The sequence below is a fragment of the Mustela lutreola genome, chromosome 15, assembly GCF_030435805.1.
Source record: "Mustela lutreola isolate mMusLut2 chromosome 15, mMusLut2.pri, whole genome shotgun sequence".
NCBI classification, from domain to species: Eukaryota; Metazoa; Chordata; class Mammalia; order Carnivora; family Mustelidae; genus Mustela; species Mustela lutreola.
The window spans coordinates 36,893,423-36,906,855 of NC_081304.1; the positions used below are offsets into that span (position 1 = coordinate 36,893,423).

At 40.5% G+C, this 13,433-nt stretch overlaps 1 protein-coding gene across 14 annotated transcripts in view; it reads right to left on the minus strand.

Moving 5' to 3' along the window:
• The window catches only part of SYNRG (synergin gamma), an 85,793-nt gene extending 72,679 nt beyond the window's left edge, over nucleotides 1-13,114 (minus strand). For 7 of the 14 annotated variants that reach the window (XM_059149730.1, XM_059149731.1, XM_059149726.1 and 4 more), the window contains exons 1-3: nucleotides 12,932-13,113; nucleotides 4,928-4,968; nucleotides 1,673-1,794 (exon numbers count right to left, since the gene is read on the minus strand). In XM_059149730.1, the coding sequence (XP_059005713.1) occupies nucleotides 1,673-1,794; nucleotides 4,928-4,968; nucleotides 12,932-13,008 (240 nt within the window). In that variant the 5' untranslated portion in view covers nucleotides 13,009-13,113. Of the gene's footprint in view, nucleotides 1-1,672; nucleotides 1,795-4,927; nucleotides 4,969-12,931 lie in introns of all 14 variants that reach the window. The other 7 variants (XM_059149723.1, XM_059149722.1, XM_059149717.1 and 4 more) reach the window with 4 other exon arrangements.
• Nucleotides 13,115-13,433: the final 319 nt, after the last annotated feature.

The following is a 13,433-nucleotide window of genomic DNA, read 5'->3' on the forward strand; positions in this document are numbered from 1 at the left end:
GCGAGAGAAGCAGGCTCCCTGCCGAGCAAGGAGCTCGATGCGGGACTCGATCCCAGGACCCTGGGATCACGACCCAAGCCAAAGGCAGCGGCCCAACCAACTGAGCCATCCAGGCATCCCAATAAACTGTTTTCTTAAGGCAGAGATTTTGGGATTGCTGTTTATGTAACATAACCTAGTAAAAGCTGAGTAACATGGATTTAAAACCTACAAAAGCTCAATTTAGTCCCATTTCTTTTACTGGAGAGGAATGAAGAATGATTCCAGAAGTTCTCTCCAATCTTTACATACAGAACAAAAGCTTTATTTGCTTATATAACTTCAACACGACAATAGTTTCAACTTAAATTCTGATCATAAATGCTGACTATTACTTATTTATAAATTATATGCATTTTTGCAAATACAATGTGTTACTGTACTAATATACTGTATACATAATTAAACACAGTCATAGAAAATTTTAAATAATTGGCAAAAACAAAATATAGGCCATTATAATACTTATTAAGAGTAAGTAAACTTTTTTGGTTCTGGCTTATTTGTGAAGGAATACATTTATTTTAAGGACTTATTCATTTATTCTAAAGAGCCAGTGCAGGGGGTGGGGCAGAGGGGGAGAAAGAATCTTAAGCACACTCCATGTTGAGCATGGAGCTCAATACAGGGCTTGATTCCATGACTCTGAGATCACAACCTCAGCAGAAACCGAGTTGGACACTTAACCAACTGTGACACCAAGGTGCCCCCAATATGTTTATTAAAAAAAAAAATACTGTAACACTTTGGATTCAGCCATTCAAAGACCTGACTCCTGGATTCAGTTTATTTGGCTACTTGGTTTAAATGGATATCGTAGCTAGAGAAGATAATTTACAAAGAGAGATCCAAAATGGAAGAAGCCCATCTTATCTTAGTGCTTACTAAATCCTGATATTATTAATTTCATTCACCAATTCTAAAAGCAAAATGTAACATTATTTGCTTTAATCAGTCAACATCTCACCTGCTCTCACTCATCAGCCCTCTAATAATTCTCCTTCTATCTACTTTTGCCCTCCTCTCTCCCTCCAATCCTTCTCTAGTCCGTAGTCAGGATGACCTTTCTGAAATACAAATCTGACTATATCACTCCACTGCTTTAAACTATTCAATTGAGAGCGAATTCAATGTAGAATTTGTATAAAACAGACTTACTCTGTTTAGGTTCAAATTCTGGCTTCTGATGCTCTGTGAGCAACTTCACAAACCTGTAGATTCCTTCTCAGAAAAATGGAGATGCCACCTCTTTAAAAAATTATGAGGATTAAATAATTCAATATAAAGAAGGCTCTAAGTCTTCCAAACAATGACACTGCTCCTTTTCATGAGAACAATGTTATTTCTAACAATACTTCTTCATGGCATGAGGTCCCTGAACTTTCTAAGATGTCATTCTAAAATTCTTCTAAGCCAGTAATTAAATAAAGTAGGCACCAGATTTTCCTTACATGACTTATCTTGTTTTCTCCCCCAACTCCTATGAACATATCTTTATTTTATTTTGAAGGAAGCCACCTGAGATGCAGACATTTATTTCCAAATAGAACATTAAGCTCCTAGCATGTAATTAGTATGTAACACAAAACAACGAATAATAACTTTGTAAACAATTGGTTAAAGAGGCAAGTACCTGCATGGCAATTGGTCCTTGGGACATTTGAGAACTATAATTCATTCCTATCATGCCTTGCATATTAGGCTGCATGACAGAGACCATAGGAAATCCTTGCTGCTGCATCGGCATCAGTCCTGCTGAAAAACAAAGGTGTCATTAAAGTCAATTTATCTATCTATTTATTTATTTAAGATTTTATTTATTTATTTGACAGACAGAGATCACAAGTAGGCAGAAGAGGCAGGCAGAATGAGAGGAGGAAGCAGGCTCTCTGCTGAGCAGAGAGCCTGACGCAGGGCTCCATCCCAGGACCCTGGGATCATGACCTGAGCTGAAGGCAGAGGTCTTAACCCACTGACCCACCCTGGCGCCCCAATGTATTTATTTTTTACTTAAAAACTTTTTTTTTTTTTTTTTTTTTTTTTTTTTTTGAGGAAGAGTGTACACATGCACATGCTCTTGGCAGGGGCAGAGTGGGCTCCACACACAGGGCAAAGCCCAACATGGAGCTTGATAAAATGAGCCCAAGATCACAACCTGAGCTGTAATCAAGAATCAGATGCTTAAACAACTGAGCCACCCAGGTGCCAATAAAGTTAATGTATCTTAAAGTTTATTTTCTTAAAACTGTAAGTACATGAAAGACTTGTTACTTGGGAGGTAGCACAATTTAGTGGAAAAAGCACAGGCTGTGGCGTGAGACAGACTTGAGTACAAACTCCAGTTCCATCATTTACTTAGCTATGCAATCTTGGGCAAGTTGTAAAACTTCATCTGTAAAGTGAAGATAATAACCTTTTTACAGAATTTTTGTGCATACTTAAAAAATGGACAGGATGGCCTAATTGTGGTATTTGGCCTTCAGGAAGGACCCCAGCAATTTCTGCGTTTTGGTACTCATTCCCTTGTCATTCCTCCCATACTGAATAGGGCTGACCAGTACAACCAACAGGATATAGTTAAATGAGTATGTGTAACTTCCAAGGCTGGTTTCTTCTTCTTCTTTTTTTTTTTTAAGATTTTATTTATTTATTTAAGAGAGAGAGAGAGAGAGAGATATCACAGGTAGGCAGAAAGACAAGCAGAGAAAGAGAAGGAAGAAGGCTCCCCCCTGAGCAGAGAGCCTGATGAGGGGCTCAATCCCAGGACCCTGAGACTATGACTTTGTTACATTTATGTTTGTTCTACTACAAGGAGCTTTTAATCAAATTTTAATTTTAAAAAATTAAAAGTCCAGTAAAGTATACTGCTTTACCTTGTGAGTTCTAGGAACCTTAAAGGTTATTTAAACACAATTTAATCTCATAAGCATGAACATCCATATTTACAAGTACATTAGAAGTAGCATTCACTTATTCATTCAATCACTTAATCAAAGATTTGAGGGCCGAATCCTCATCAGGCACCATTCTAGGACAAACCAGGTCCTTACCCTCATGGAACTTACATGTTTTCCCTCTTGCCCCTTTGCACCTAAAGCTTTGTTCATCTGGATTAGTTTTATTTAATTTTTCAGTGGGTAACTCAGGCATCTGATACAACATCTAAAGGCATGAAAGTATGCACAGTGAAAACTCTCGTCTCTCTCTTGTCTCCTGTTCAACTACTACTCATGATCTTGTGGCTACTCTTGCTGTCAGCTTCTTGTATATGCTTTCAGTTAATCCATGCATAATTTAAAGGCTTCTAATGATCAAAAAGTCCACGCTAACATACTTTGTAAAAAGAAAAAAAATATCAAAAGCAATTCCAAATTCCAGAAGAAAAAATACTAGGCAAGCTTTTGGGCTCTCTTCTTGCTCCATATGAAGATTTTTACTTGAAAGTTTTACAAAAATGCAAAATCTTGAGCCACAATAATGAATAACTCTGTAACACCCTCCTAAAGAACAAAAGCTCTCAAACCACTCGCTCTAAATCTGGGACACATCTAATTACAGATAGCTTAAATAATGCATCAATGTCAGCACAATGAAAATAATACAACTGACCCTTGGAAAAATTTACCTGAAACTCAACCTCCATCATTGATTCCGACTGGAGACAAAGTCAGTATGAGCCACTGACCACCTGCTACTGAGCCGCTCTTTATCTTTCATTCTATTGGTGACCTGGGAGTCTCTGTTTCTCTAGCAATTCTACCATAAGCAATCAACACTGGCTTTGTGAGAAGGGACGGTTGTTAGAAGCAGACTGGTATGTGTCCGGGGTACAACGAAGAGGGTGTGAGCAGAAAGAAGAGAAAGGCAGACATATTCTTTCTTCAGTGCTATGTCCCAGTGGCACAGCTGCATGAATCAAGATTGTACCCCTTTACTACAGTTGCCCTAAAGATACAGCTAGAATTGATACTGGTAGGCCCTTGTCTGAAACAGAGAGAAGGGATATACCCAGTAAAGAAACTGAAAAGAATAAAACTGAGACTTAAGAAATAATTTATACTGGGGAGTCTGGGTAACTCAGTGGGTTAAAGCCTCTGCCTTTGACTCAGGTCATGGTCTGAGGGTCCTGGGATGGAGCCCCGCATCGGGCTGTCTGTTCAGCAGGAAGACTGCCTCCTCCTCTCTCTCTGCCTACTTGTGATCTCTCTCTCTCTGTCAAATAAACAAATAAAATCTTAAAAAAAAAAGAAAAGAATTTATACTGCACCAGAACATATGATTTCTTACAAACATAAGACCAAATTCATATAGAGAAAACATGGTAATATAAAATAATTAAAGGGGTTCATTTAGTCATTCAACAAACACCCACAGAAACCCTATAATCTTCTATCAGTATGTTGGGAGCTGCAGATACCGATGAGCATAAGGCAGACAAAGCTTCTGCCCTATGGGGCTAACAATCTAGAATTACACAATTTTTTTTCAAAAAAGATTTTATTTATTTGACAGAGATGACAAGTGGGCAGAGAGGCAGGCAGAGAGAGAGGAGGAAGCAGGTTCCCTGCTGAGCAGAGAGCCCGATCTGGGGCTCAATCCTAGGACCCTGGGATCATGAGCTGAGCTGAAGGCAGAGGCTTTAACCCACTGAGCCACCCAGGTGCCCCTACAATTACACAATTTTTGAGAAAAAAAAAATTTTTTTTTGTATTTTGGGGTAATTTTTGAGAAATTTTAAGAATAGCAAATATATATATATATATATATTTTTTTTTTCAAAACTAGGAAAATTTTACTCTATTTGGCAGCAACAAGACTTTTTTATCCACTTTATTCCCAAGTTCAGAAACATGACAGTGCAAAGTTTAAAACTTCAGCTTTCACATACCTTGAGGGGGTCTCATTCCACCTGCAACTGGAAACATGAAGCTGAAAACAGAAGAAAAATATCAGGATTTTAACATGTACAAGGATTTCAAATAAAACGTAATTTTTTAAATAAACAAAAGAAATGTAAACAGGGTCCTGACATTTGTTCTATAATAGATGGTATCAACACAGAATGAACATCTGTAAGACACATGCATGCACAGGGAGAATATTTTTGAACTAGAAAACAGAAGACCTTGAAACTGGTCCCAGTCCTGTCATTGTGTGGCTTCTCTAGATTCCAATTTCTGCATCCATAATATGGGAAGGCTAGATTAGATTCAATTCAGCGAACATTTATTGAGTACCTCCTACATGGAGGAACTGAATCAGCTTACGGTCTTGTTGAAGACATGCTTGTAGGCGACTAACTCTAATGTCAGAGAGAACATGCTAAGTGCTGGGAGAAGTTCAAAATACTAACAGAGATGAAAAGAAAAACATTAATTTGATAGAAAAAGATTAATTTGTTATCAAATTGGTACAACATTTAAAGGCATGAAAGTATGCACAGTGAAAACTCTCGTCTCTAATTTGTCACCAAATTCATCTTTTTCTATCAAATTAATCTTTTTCCTTCCAGAAGGAAGGTAATAGCTCAGGGAGTTTTGTGAAGGCATCTTTTAAGCTGAACCTCAGAGAGCCTTTCAAAGTCACACTGCAGTTTGAGAAAAAGCTGAGGGCAGAGCTGTCTGTCTAGAGAAATGATTTAAGGTTGACTATAAGATACAGAATTAGAGAAGCAGACTATGGAGGAACTTTTATTTTCCTTTGAATACTATATGAAGGCAGAGATCATTAACTGTGATAAAATACACATCCCCAAATTTTACCACTTTCACCACTTTTAAGTGTACAGTTTGTAGCATTAAGTTCACTCTTGATGTTGTACAACTATCACCATTATCCATTTCTAAAACTTTTTTATCATCTCTAATAAAGACTCTATACCCATTAAAGAATAAGTCCCCATCATTCCTTCCCCCAACCCTTGGTGGTCACTACTTTTTGTCTTGAATTTGCCTATTTCTAGCTACCTTAGATTAAGTAGAATCATAGGATACTTGTCCATTTCTCTTTTTTTTTTTCCAGAATTTTACTTATTTATTGGATAGAGAGGGAGAGAGAGACAGCGAGAGAGGGAACACAAATGGGGAGTGGGAGAGGGAAAAGCAGGCTCCCTGGCTGAGCAGGGAGCCACATGTGAGGCTCCAACCCAGGACCCTGGGATCATGACCTGAGCCAAAGGCAGATGCTTAATGACTGAGCCACCCAGGTGCCCCAATATGTCTGTCCTTTTTTTTTTTTTTAAGATTTATTTATTTGTCAGAGAGAGAGCAGAAGCACAGAGAGCTGCAGGCAGAGCAGGTAGAGGGAGAAGCAGGCTTCCGGCTGAGCAAGGAGCCCGATGTAGGACTTGACCCCAGGACCCCGGGATCATGACCCGAGCTGAAGGCAAATGCCCAACCAACTGAGCCACCCAGGTGTCCCATACCTGTCCTTCCTGTATATGGCTTATTTCACTTAACATGTTTTCCATGTTCATCCAAGTTGTAGCAGGTGTCAGCATTTCTTTCCTTTTTATGGCTGAATAATAAATACTCCATTGTATGCACATACCACATTTTGTTTATCCACTCATCTGTTGATGGACACTTGGATTGTTTCTACCTTTTGGCTATTGTGAATAATGCTGCTATGAACATTGATTTACAACTATCTGTTTGAGCCCCCCTGTCAATTCCTTTGGGGATACACACATACATCCATACACACATACACACACAACACCCCATCCCCAGGGGTGGAATTGCTGGGTCATACAGTAATTGTGTGTTTATTTTCTTTTTTTTTTTTTTTTTTTTTTTTTTTTAAAGATTTTATTTATTTATTTGACAGAGAGAGAAATCACAAGTAGGTGGAGAGTCAGGCAGAGAGAGAGAGAGAAGCAGGCTCCCGCTGAGCAAAGAGCCCGATGCGGGGCTTGATCCCAGGACACTGAGATCATGACCTGAGCCGAAGGCAGCGGCTTAATCCACTGAGCCACCCAGGCGCCCCGTGTGTTTATTTTCTGAGAAACTGCCAAACTGTTTTCCACACCTTTGGCACCATTTTACATTCTCACTGGCAATGCATGGGCTCCAATTTCTCCACATATTCTCCAATACTTGTTATTTTGTGTTTTGTTTTTTTTTTAAACGATAGTTATGCTAAGGAGTATGAAGTATTAGCTCACCATCATTTGATCTGCATTTCCCTGATGTCAGAACTTACAAGTAGGGATTATTTCTAAGTGAAATCATCAGAAATGTGGTTTAGGTTTTTCAAGGAACCAGGGTAAAGCAGAGAAGATTTGAAGCAAAAAGAATCAGTCAAGAAACTACCACAATAAACTTAGTAAGAGGAAAACAGCCATAACCAGAGTGGTGGGATTAGAAAAGAAGTGGCGAATGAAAGCTATTCGAAAGGAAGCAACAAGAGCACTTGGCAGTTGCCAGGATGGAGAAAAGCAGAGAAGAAGCAGACAGAGCTAAAGATGATGCTGAGAATTTGGAGCCTGAGCAATGGCAAGGATGGTGATATTGTTTCCTAAAAGAAGGAACTGTTGAGTAGGTTTGGCAAGAAAGGAGGCAGGAGTGAGTGCCTCTTTGAGGAGCAATCCAGCAGGATCAAAAAAGTAACTCAAGCTCAGGAGAAGGGTTTAGATCAATCCAGCCAAGATTTTATTTTTTAAAGATTTTATTTATTGTAAGAGAGAGCACAAGCAGGAGGAACGGCAGGCAGAAGAAGAGACAGAAGCAGGCTCCCCGTTGAGCAGGGAGCCCGATGTGGTGCTCAACCCAGGAACCCTGTGATGATGACCGAAGTCAAAGGCAGACACTTAACTGAGCCACCCAGATGCCCCTAGCTAGGTTCTTCTAAACAAAGGTAAGAAAAAATAATAAAATTATGCCCTGGTTGTGGATGAAATAGCTAAGGGAATTTGCATATTTAGGGAGAAGACACCAAAAGGCAACTTGGAGAATTCTTAGGATGCAAACTGAGTAAGGAATGGCCGCTGAAAACCAAGAGAGTTAGTAATAACTTAGAGTGATAACTAAGAAAGGACCACATTTCAGGAAGAAGTAGTTACCAGTATCTAATGCTTTAGAAAAGGTGATCAGAATGAGGATTAACAAAAAAGCTGTTTCCTGGAAATTCTGATCTTTGAGTAAACAATGTCAAGAGGACTCTGCAGGGAGAAAGGTTTAGGATAAAAAAGATATACTTAGGGGCGCCCCGGTGGCTCAGTGGGCTGAAGCCTCTGCCTTCGGCTCAGGTCATGATCCCGGAGTTCTGGGATGGAGTCCCACATTGGGCTCTCTGCTCAGTAGGGAGCCTGCTTCCTCCTCTCTCTGCCTACTTGTGATCTCTGTCTGTCAAATAAACAAATAAAATCTTAAAAAAAAAAAAGAAGATATACTTAGTAATTGATAAAATAAAGTTTTTGAGGGAATGAGATTAACAAAGGAAGGAAGCAAAAAGGATCTGCGTTGAAAAGGAAGAGGGACTTCTTTCTATGAGCCTAGAGGGAAAGAAAATGGGACAATTCAAGGAAGAAAAAGACTGAGTGGGAAAGACTCAATTTAGGAGTTAAGTATCTATCTGAAGGAGGTTTCGGATAATCTTTAAAGAATCTAGTGAAATCCAGGAATTATATGCCAAACTTATGTGCTCTTGCATTTTTCTATTGCCTAATATCCTCTTCTCAGGAAAAAGGCTAAAAACCAACCTTTAGGGTCTTCTAGCTCTGAAATATTTTAAATTAAAAACAAACAAACTGTGTAAGGTGGTTTACAAAGTTCTAGTTGGATATCTATCTAGTTATATGTGATTTCTAGCTCTGTAGAGGATTTGAACTATTAGCAATTCTACTGCTGACAAGGAGGCCCATGCCCAAAGAGAGGCTTCAGTAACGAACAGCTTTTCTGAACTGCACACAAGATGTATTAGCTAAGCTGTGTTACCTAGATAAGATGTTTAAACTGCAAGTTGAAATTTAGTAGTATCAATTTTTTAAAAAGCCAGTCACACACAATGTATCAACTTGTCAAGACTTCTCCAAATAGTCTTAGAGATCACAATTACCAATATGGCTTAGTGGCTAAATAAAAACTAGAAACTCAAGTTATATTTTCTTTTTTTCCAATTCAGCCATAAGTTAAGTGTAAAGTTCTATGCAAACCCCTTCACTACCCTGTCCTATTTCCCCCTCTGTCAAACGACACAGAACTGCAAGTTTGCCAAGGTCCCAACTAACATAACCAAATAGACAAAGGATGTATAAAGGCTACCTTGAAAGCCAATAAAAACTATATTAAGAATATTACTGACAAACATGATTTATTCCAGTAAGCAACCCAAACTAGTGACCGATGCACCTTTCATATGATTCTCCGGAATATTTAGACAACTAACATCAACAATCAGCTAAGACACTGATAAGACAGCAAAAGTTTGGCAAAAAACAAAACAAAAAAAAAACCCCAAACCCAAACATTGGACAGCAAGATGACCAATGCTTTAATTTCAAAGGTAAAACCACTATTTATTACCAATATGTGAACACGAAAGCAGAACCGGGAGGTCTACTTGTCACATGTCTATCTGGTTCATCCTTCCCTTTCAGTTACCTTTGCTAACACTTCGCTTCACAGGGATGGACTCCAACAAAATCTCCTCAAGCATCTCCCTCCTCCAGACTCTCAAACTTCTAATACAGCTTATAGAGCACAGGTGAGGTGTGTCTTCCTAAAAGACCATTTGTCTTTTTTTTTTTTTTTAAAGATGTATTTATTTATTTATTTATTTATTTTTTAAAGATTTTATTTATTTTACTTGACAGAGATCACAAGTAGGCAGAGAGGCAGGCAGAGAGAGAGGGAGGAGGAAGCAGGCTCCCTGCTGAGCAGAAAGCCCGACGCGGGGCCTGATCCCAGGACCCTGCGATCATGACCTGAGCCGAAGGCAGAGGCCTTAACCCACTGAGCCACCCAGGTGCCCCAAGATGTATTTATTTATTTATTAATTTGACAGACAGAGATCACAAGTAGGCGCAGCGGGTCGGTGTGGGGGGAATCAGACTCCCTGCTGAGCAGAGAGCCTGATGAGGGGCTCAATCCCAGGACCCTGAGACCATGACTTGAGCCAAAGGCAGAGGCTTAACCCACTGAGCCACCCAGGCGCCCCTAAAGGACCATTTGATAAGGCACTCCTGGCATTAAAACTATTTAGTGATTTCCCCTTAAGTTGAATTGCCTTACTTTATATTCAAGGCCCCCTCCAGTTTGAGCACAACTTTCTCAGTTTAGGCTCACAAAACTCATCTCCCACTTAGGGCCACGATCCATCTGGCCTTACCTACTGTTCCCTTAATGTTCAGTAGGCCTTCACATTTCTTATGACAGTCCCTTGACCCCTTCCTCTTCCTCCAAATGAGACCCAGCTGAAATACCTCCTTTGCTTTCAATGTAGCTTAAAGCCACAAATATTTATAGAATGTTTTCTATGTTACAATGTACTAGAAGCAGTGGGAGAGGCAAAGATGAGGAAGTCCTTCAGGAGCTTAGAAAAGAGAAGGAAAAACATAGACAAGCTCACAAATGAGAATATCCCAGAAGGACAGAGACTAATCAAGATCTTCCAATTCTTTCTTCTCTGCAGTACTTGTCTCAAAAAAAAAAAAAAAAAATATATATATATATATATATATATATATATATATATACTTATCTCTTGGGTAAATTTTGTTCTTTATATAACTCTATCATTTATTTGAAAGTAGCCTAACCAGGATATCCATCAAAAGTAGGCTAATGTTAATGAAGCTGGAAAAAGCCATTGCTTTTTGTTTAGTCTCTTAGAACAGGAACAGTATCTAAGAAATATGGTACCTTATAGTTCCTGGATTTTCTCCATTAAACACTGAGAAAGGTTGCCTGCCTTTCTCTTCCTTCCCTTAAAACATACCCAGGCTATCATAATGTTAAAATAAAATAACCTTGTAAAATAAAGGTTATTTTATAATAACCTTTATAAAATAAAGGTTATAAAATTATAAAATAACTTCCTTATAAAATAACCTTGGCCCTCACCACTGCTCTCTAAAAACTGTAATATTTTTTCTGTATCGAGTATACAGCTTTTCAGCCTCAGAAAGTTTCCAATATATGTAACATTTACCATACATTTTACAAGGTAAGGAACATTTAAAGCACTTTTCTCTCCCATATATCCTCTAGAGTTTTATTTATTTATTTTTAAAAGATTTTACTTATTTATTTGTCAAAGCACAAGCAAGTGAGCACACAAGCAGGGGGAGCGGCAGGCAGAGAGAGAAGCAGGCTCCTGCAGAGAGGGTAGCCCAATGCAGGACTGGATCCCAGGACCCCAGGATCATGACTAAAGCCCAAGACAGCTACCAACCTACTGAACCGGTTGGTAGGGTTTGAGAATTCGATGTTACTCCAACCAACTTTTATTTAAAAAAAAAAAATGAATGTTCATGGACTGGTGACATTAAAACACTGTAGACTAAGGGGAATGATCCACTCAACTTTCTGCAGATGAGGTCCTCCCCACGCACAAAAAACAGAAACCAAGCCAAACCACTGAAAGAAAATCCACAGGCCTATAATACCAAATTTATATTTTTTCAGAACTTAGTGCCATAATTAATCATATACTTGATCAAATTAATGCCACTCAAGAACATTTTAGAAACTGTCATCACATAGAGAAAAGGGATTATATATTTGTCTTCTGCAGCCAGAAATTGAGATATCAAGTATTCATGAAAGACTCTAATGAGACAGTGTAGATTAGAAAACACAAGTTTTAAATCTAAAGTAAAAGATGTATCAAGGAAATAGGAAATGGGGCTGCACACAGGTGGTTCATTCAACAGCCATAGCCCTTTTCCCCTGGCATATATATAAGCACTTGCAGGAGGTGGTAACTTTAAAGACTTTACACTTCTTAGTGTTCCTGATTCCAAAATTAAAACACTGCCTATGGAAACACCATCACTTTGCTTTCCAAAAATAATTTAGGATGCTTAAGATGAAAAGCTAATTTTATCTTCAAATGTGTATGTACTATGTGTTGGTTAACAAAACAAACTCAGACTAGGTCATTACAGGAGTGGGGTGAAAACTTCCCCGACTAAAGGATTTCCTTAAATGATGAACTTGCCAAGTTGCAGACGTTCTTCTTTATCATTCTGGATATGAGAACAACGGCAATTTTTATATGACAGAGGACAGAATCATTTAAGGACTAAGTAAAAGTCTGGAAGCTTTGTTCTAATAACTGCGTAATTGTTTAACAGTGATTTGATTTTAATAAGGTGACAAGTCTTAAGAGTTACGTCTACAAGAACTTTATTAATTCAAAGGTCTCTAGCTTTTCCTGCTGTTTCTTTTGTGTTGCTGAGGTGATAAAAAGGACAGGACATTCTAAACGGGGGAAGACAAATAGTGCACACACAACAAACACACACACCTTGCAAACGGCTGTTCAGTTTTGTGGCCAGATTTTTCAGAGCCTTCACTACCCTAACCCTGGTCAAGCCCGGAAAGCCCTGGGAAAGAGAAGTCTGGTCGCTCGGGCTCTTAGAAGCGAGAGGTCGCTTTCCCCAGCCCCGGCCAGGTGCCAGCCCAGCCAAGCGGACCCTCTCCTCCCCGCACTGAGACGCTCTCGCTTGCTGCTCGGCCCCCGTACCAGTGCCTCTGAGCCTGGGAGACAGGAGTCGGGCGCCGGGTTTCCCCCACCCCTCGGCCTAGGTCCCCGGAGGACCCCCTTCTCCTGTAACCCAGTACCAAACGAAAAGGGGTCGAAGCGGGCGAAAACCGCCATAACCGCCACACAACCCTCGGCCCCGCGGGGCCTGCCCTGGGGCCGTGGCCCGGCTCTTGACACTCACCTGCCTCCCCCGGCGGCCCCAGCCCCGGCTCCCGCGGCCCCACCGCCGCCAGCTCCCGCTCCCGGCCGCAGCGCCATCTTGCTCCGAGCCGGCCGCCGCCACCTTACAAGCAGCTGTCAGCTGAAGACAGCCACTTCCGGGGCGAACGCCAGCCCCTCCACGCCGCGGACTGGGCGACGGGGCGGAGCCGTGCGCCCACGTGACCCCCCGCGCCCCGGGGAGGGGTAAAGTGGCGCACCCTCGTCACGTGGCCCGACCGCAGCCGAGGGTACTGCGAGAGCGATTCTAGTTCTGGGGTTGCCCGGGCGGCCCAGGAGAGCTGATTCATTCTCTGACGAGGGTCTCGGAGGGACCGGCTGGGGGCCGAGCGGCAAAGCGATGTCCTTCGGTTTGAAAAACCCTCATGTTGGCTGGTGGAAAGAGGAGAGCGAATCCTGCTTTTTAAAACTGCAGTGATGGTGTACGGGTATTTTATTCTTTTTACACGTAAAGAATAGGTGAA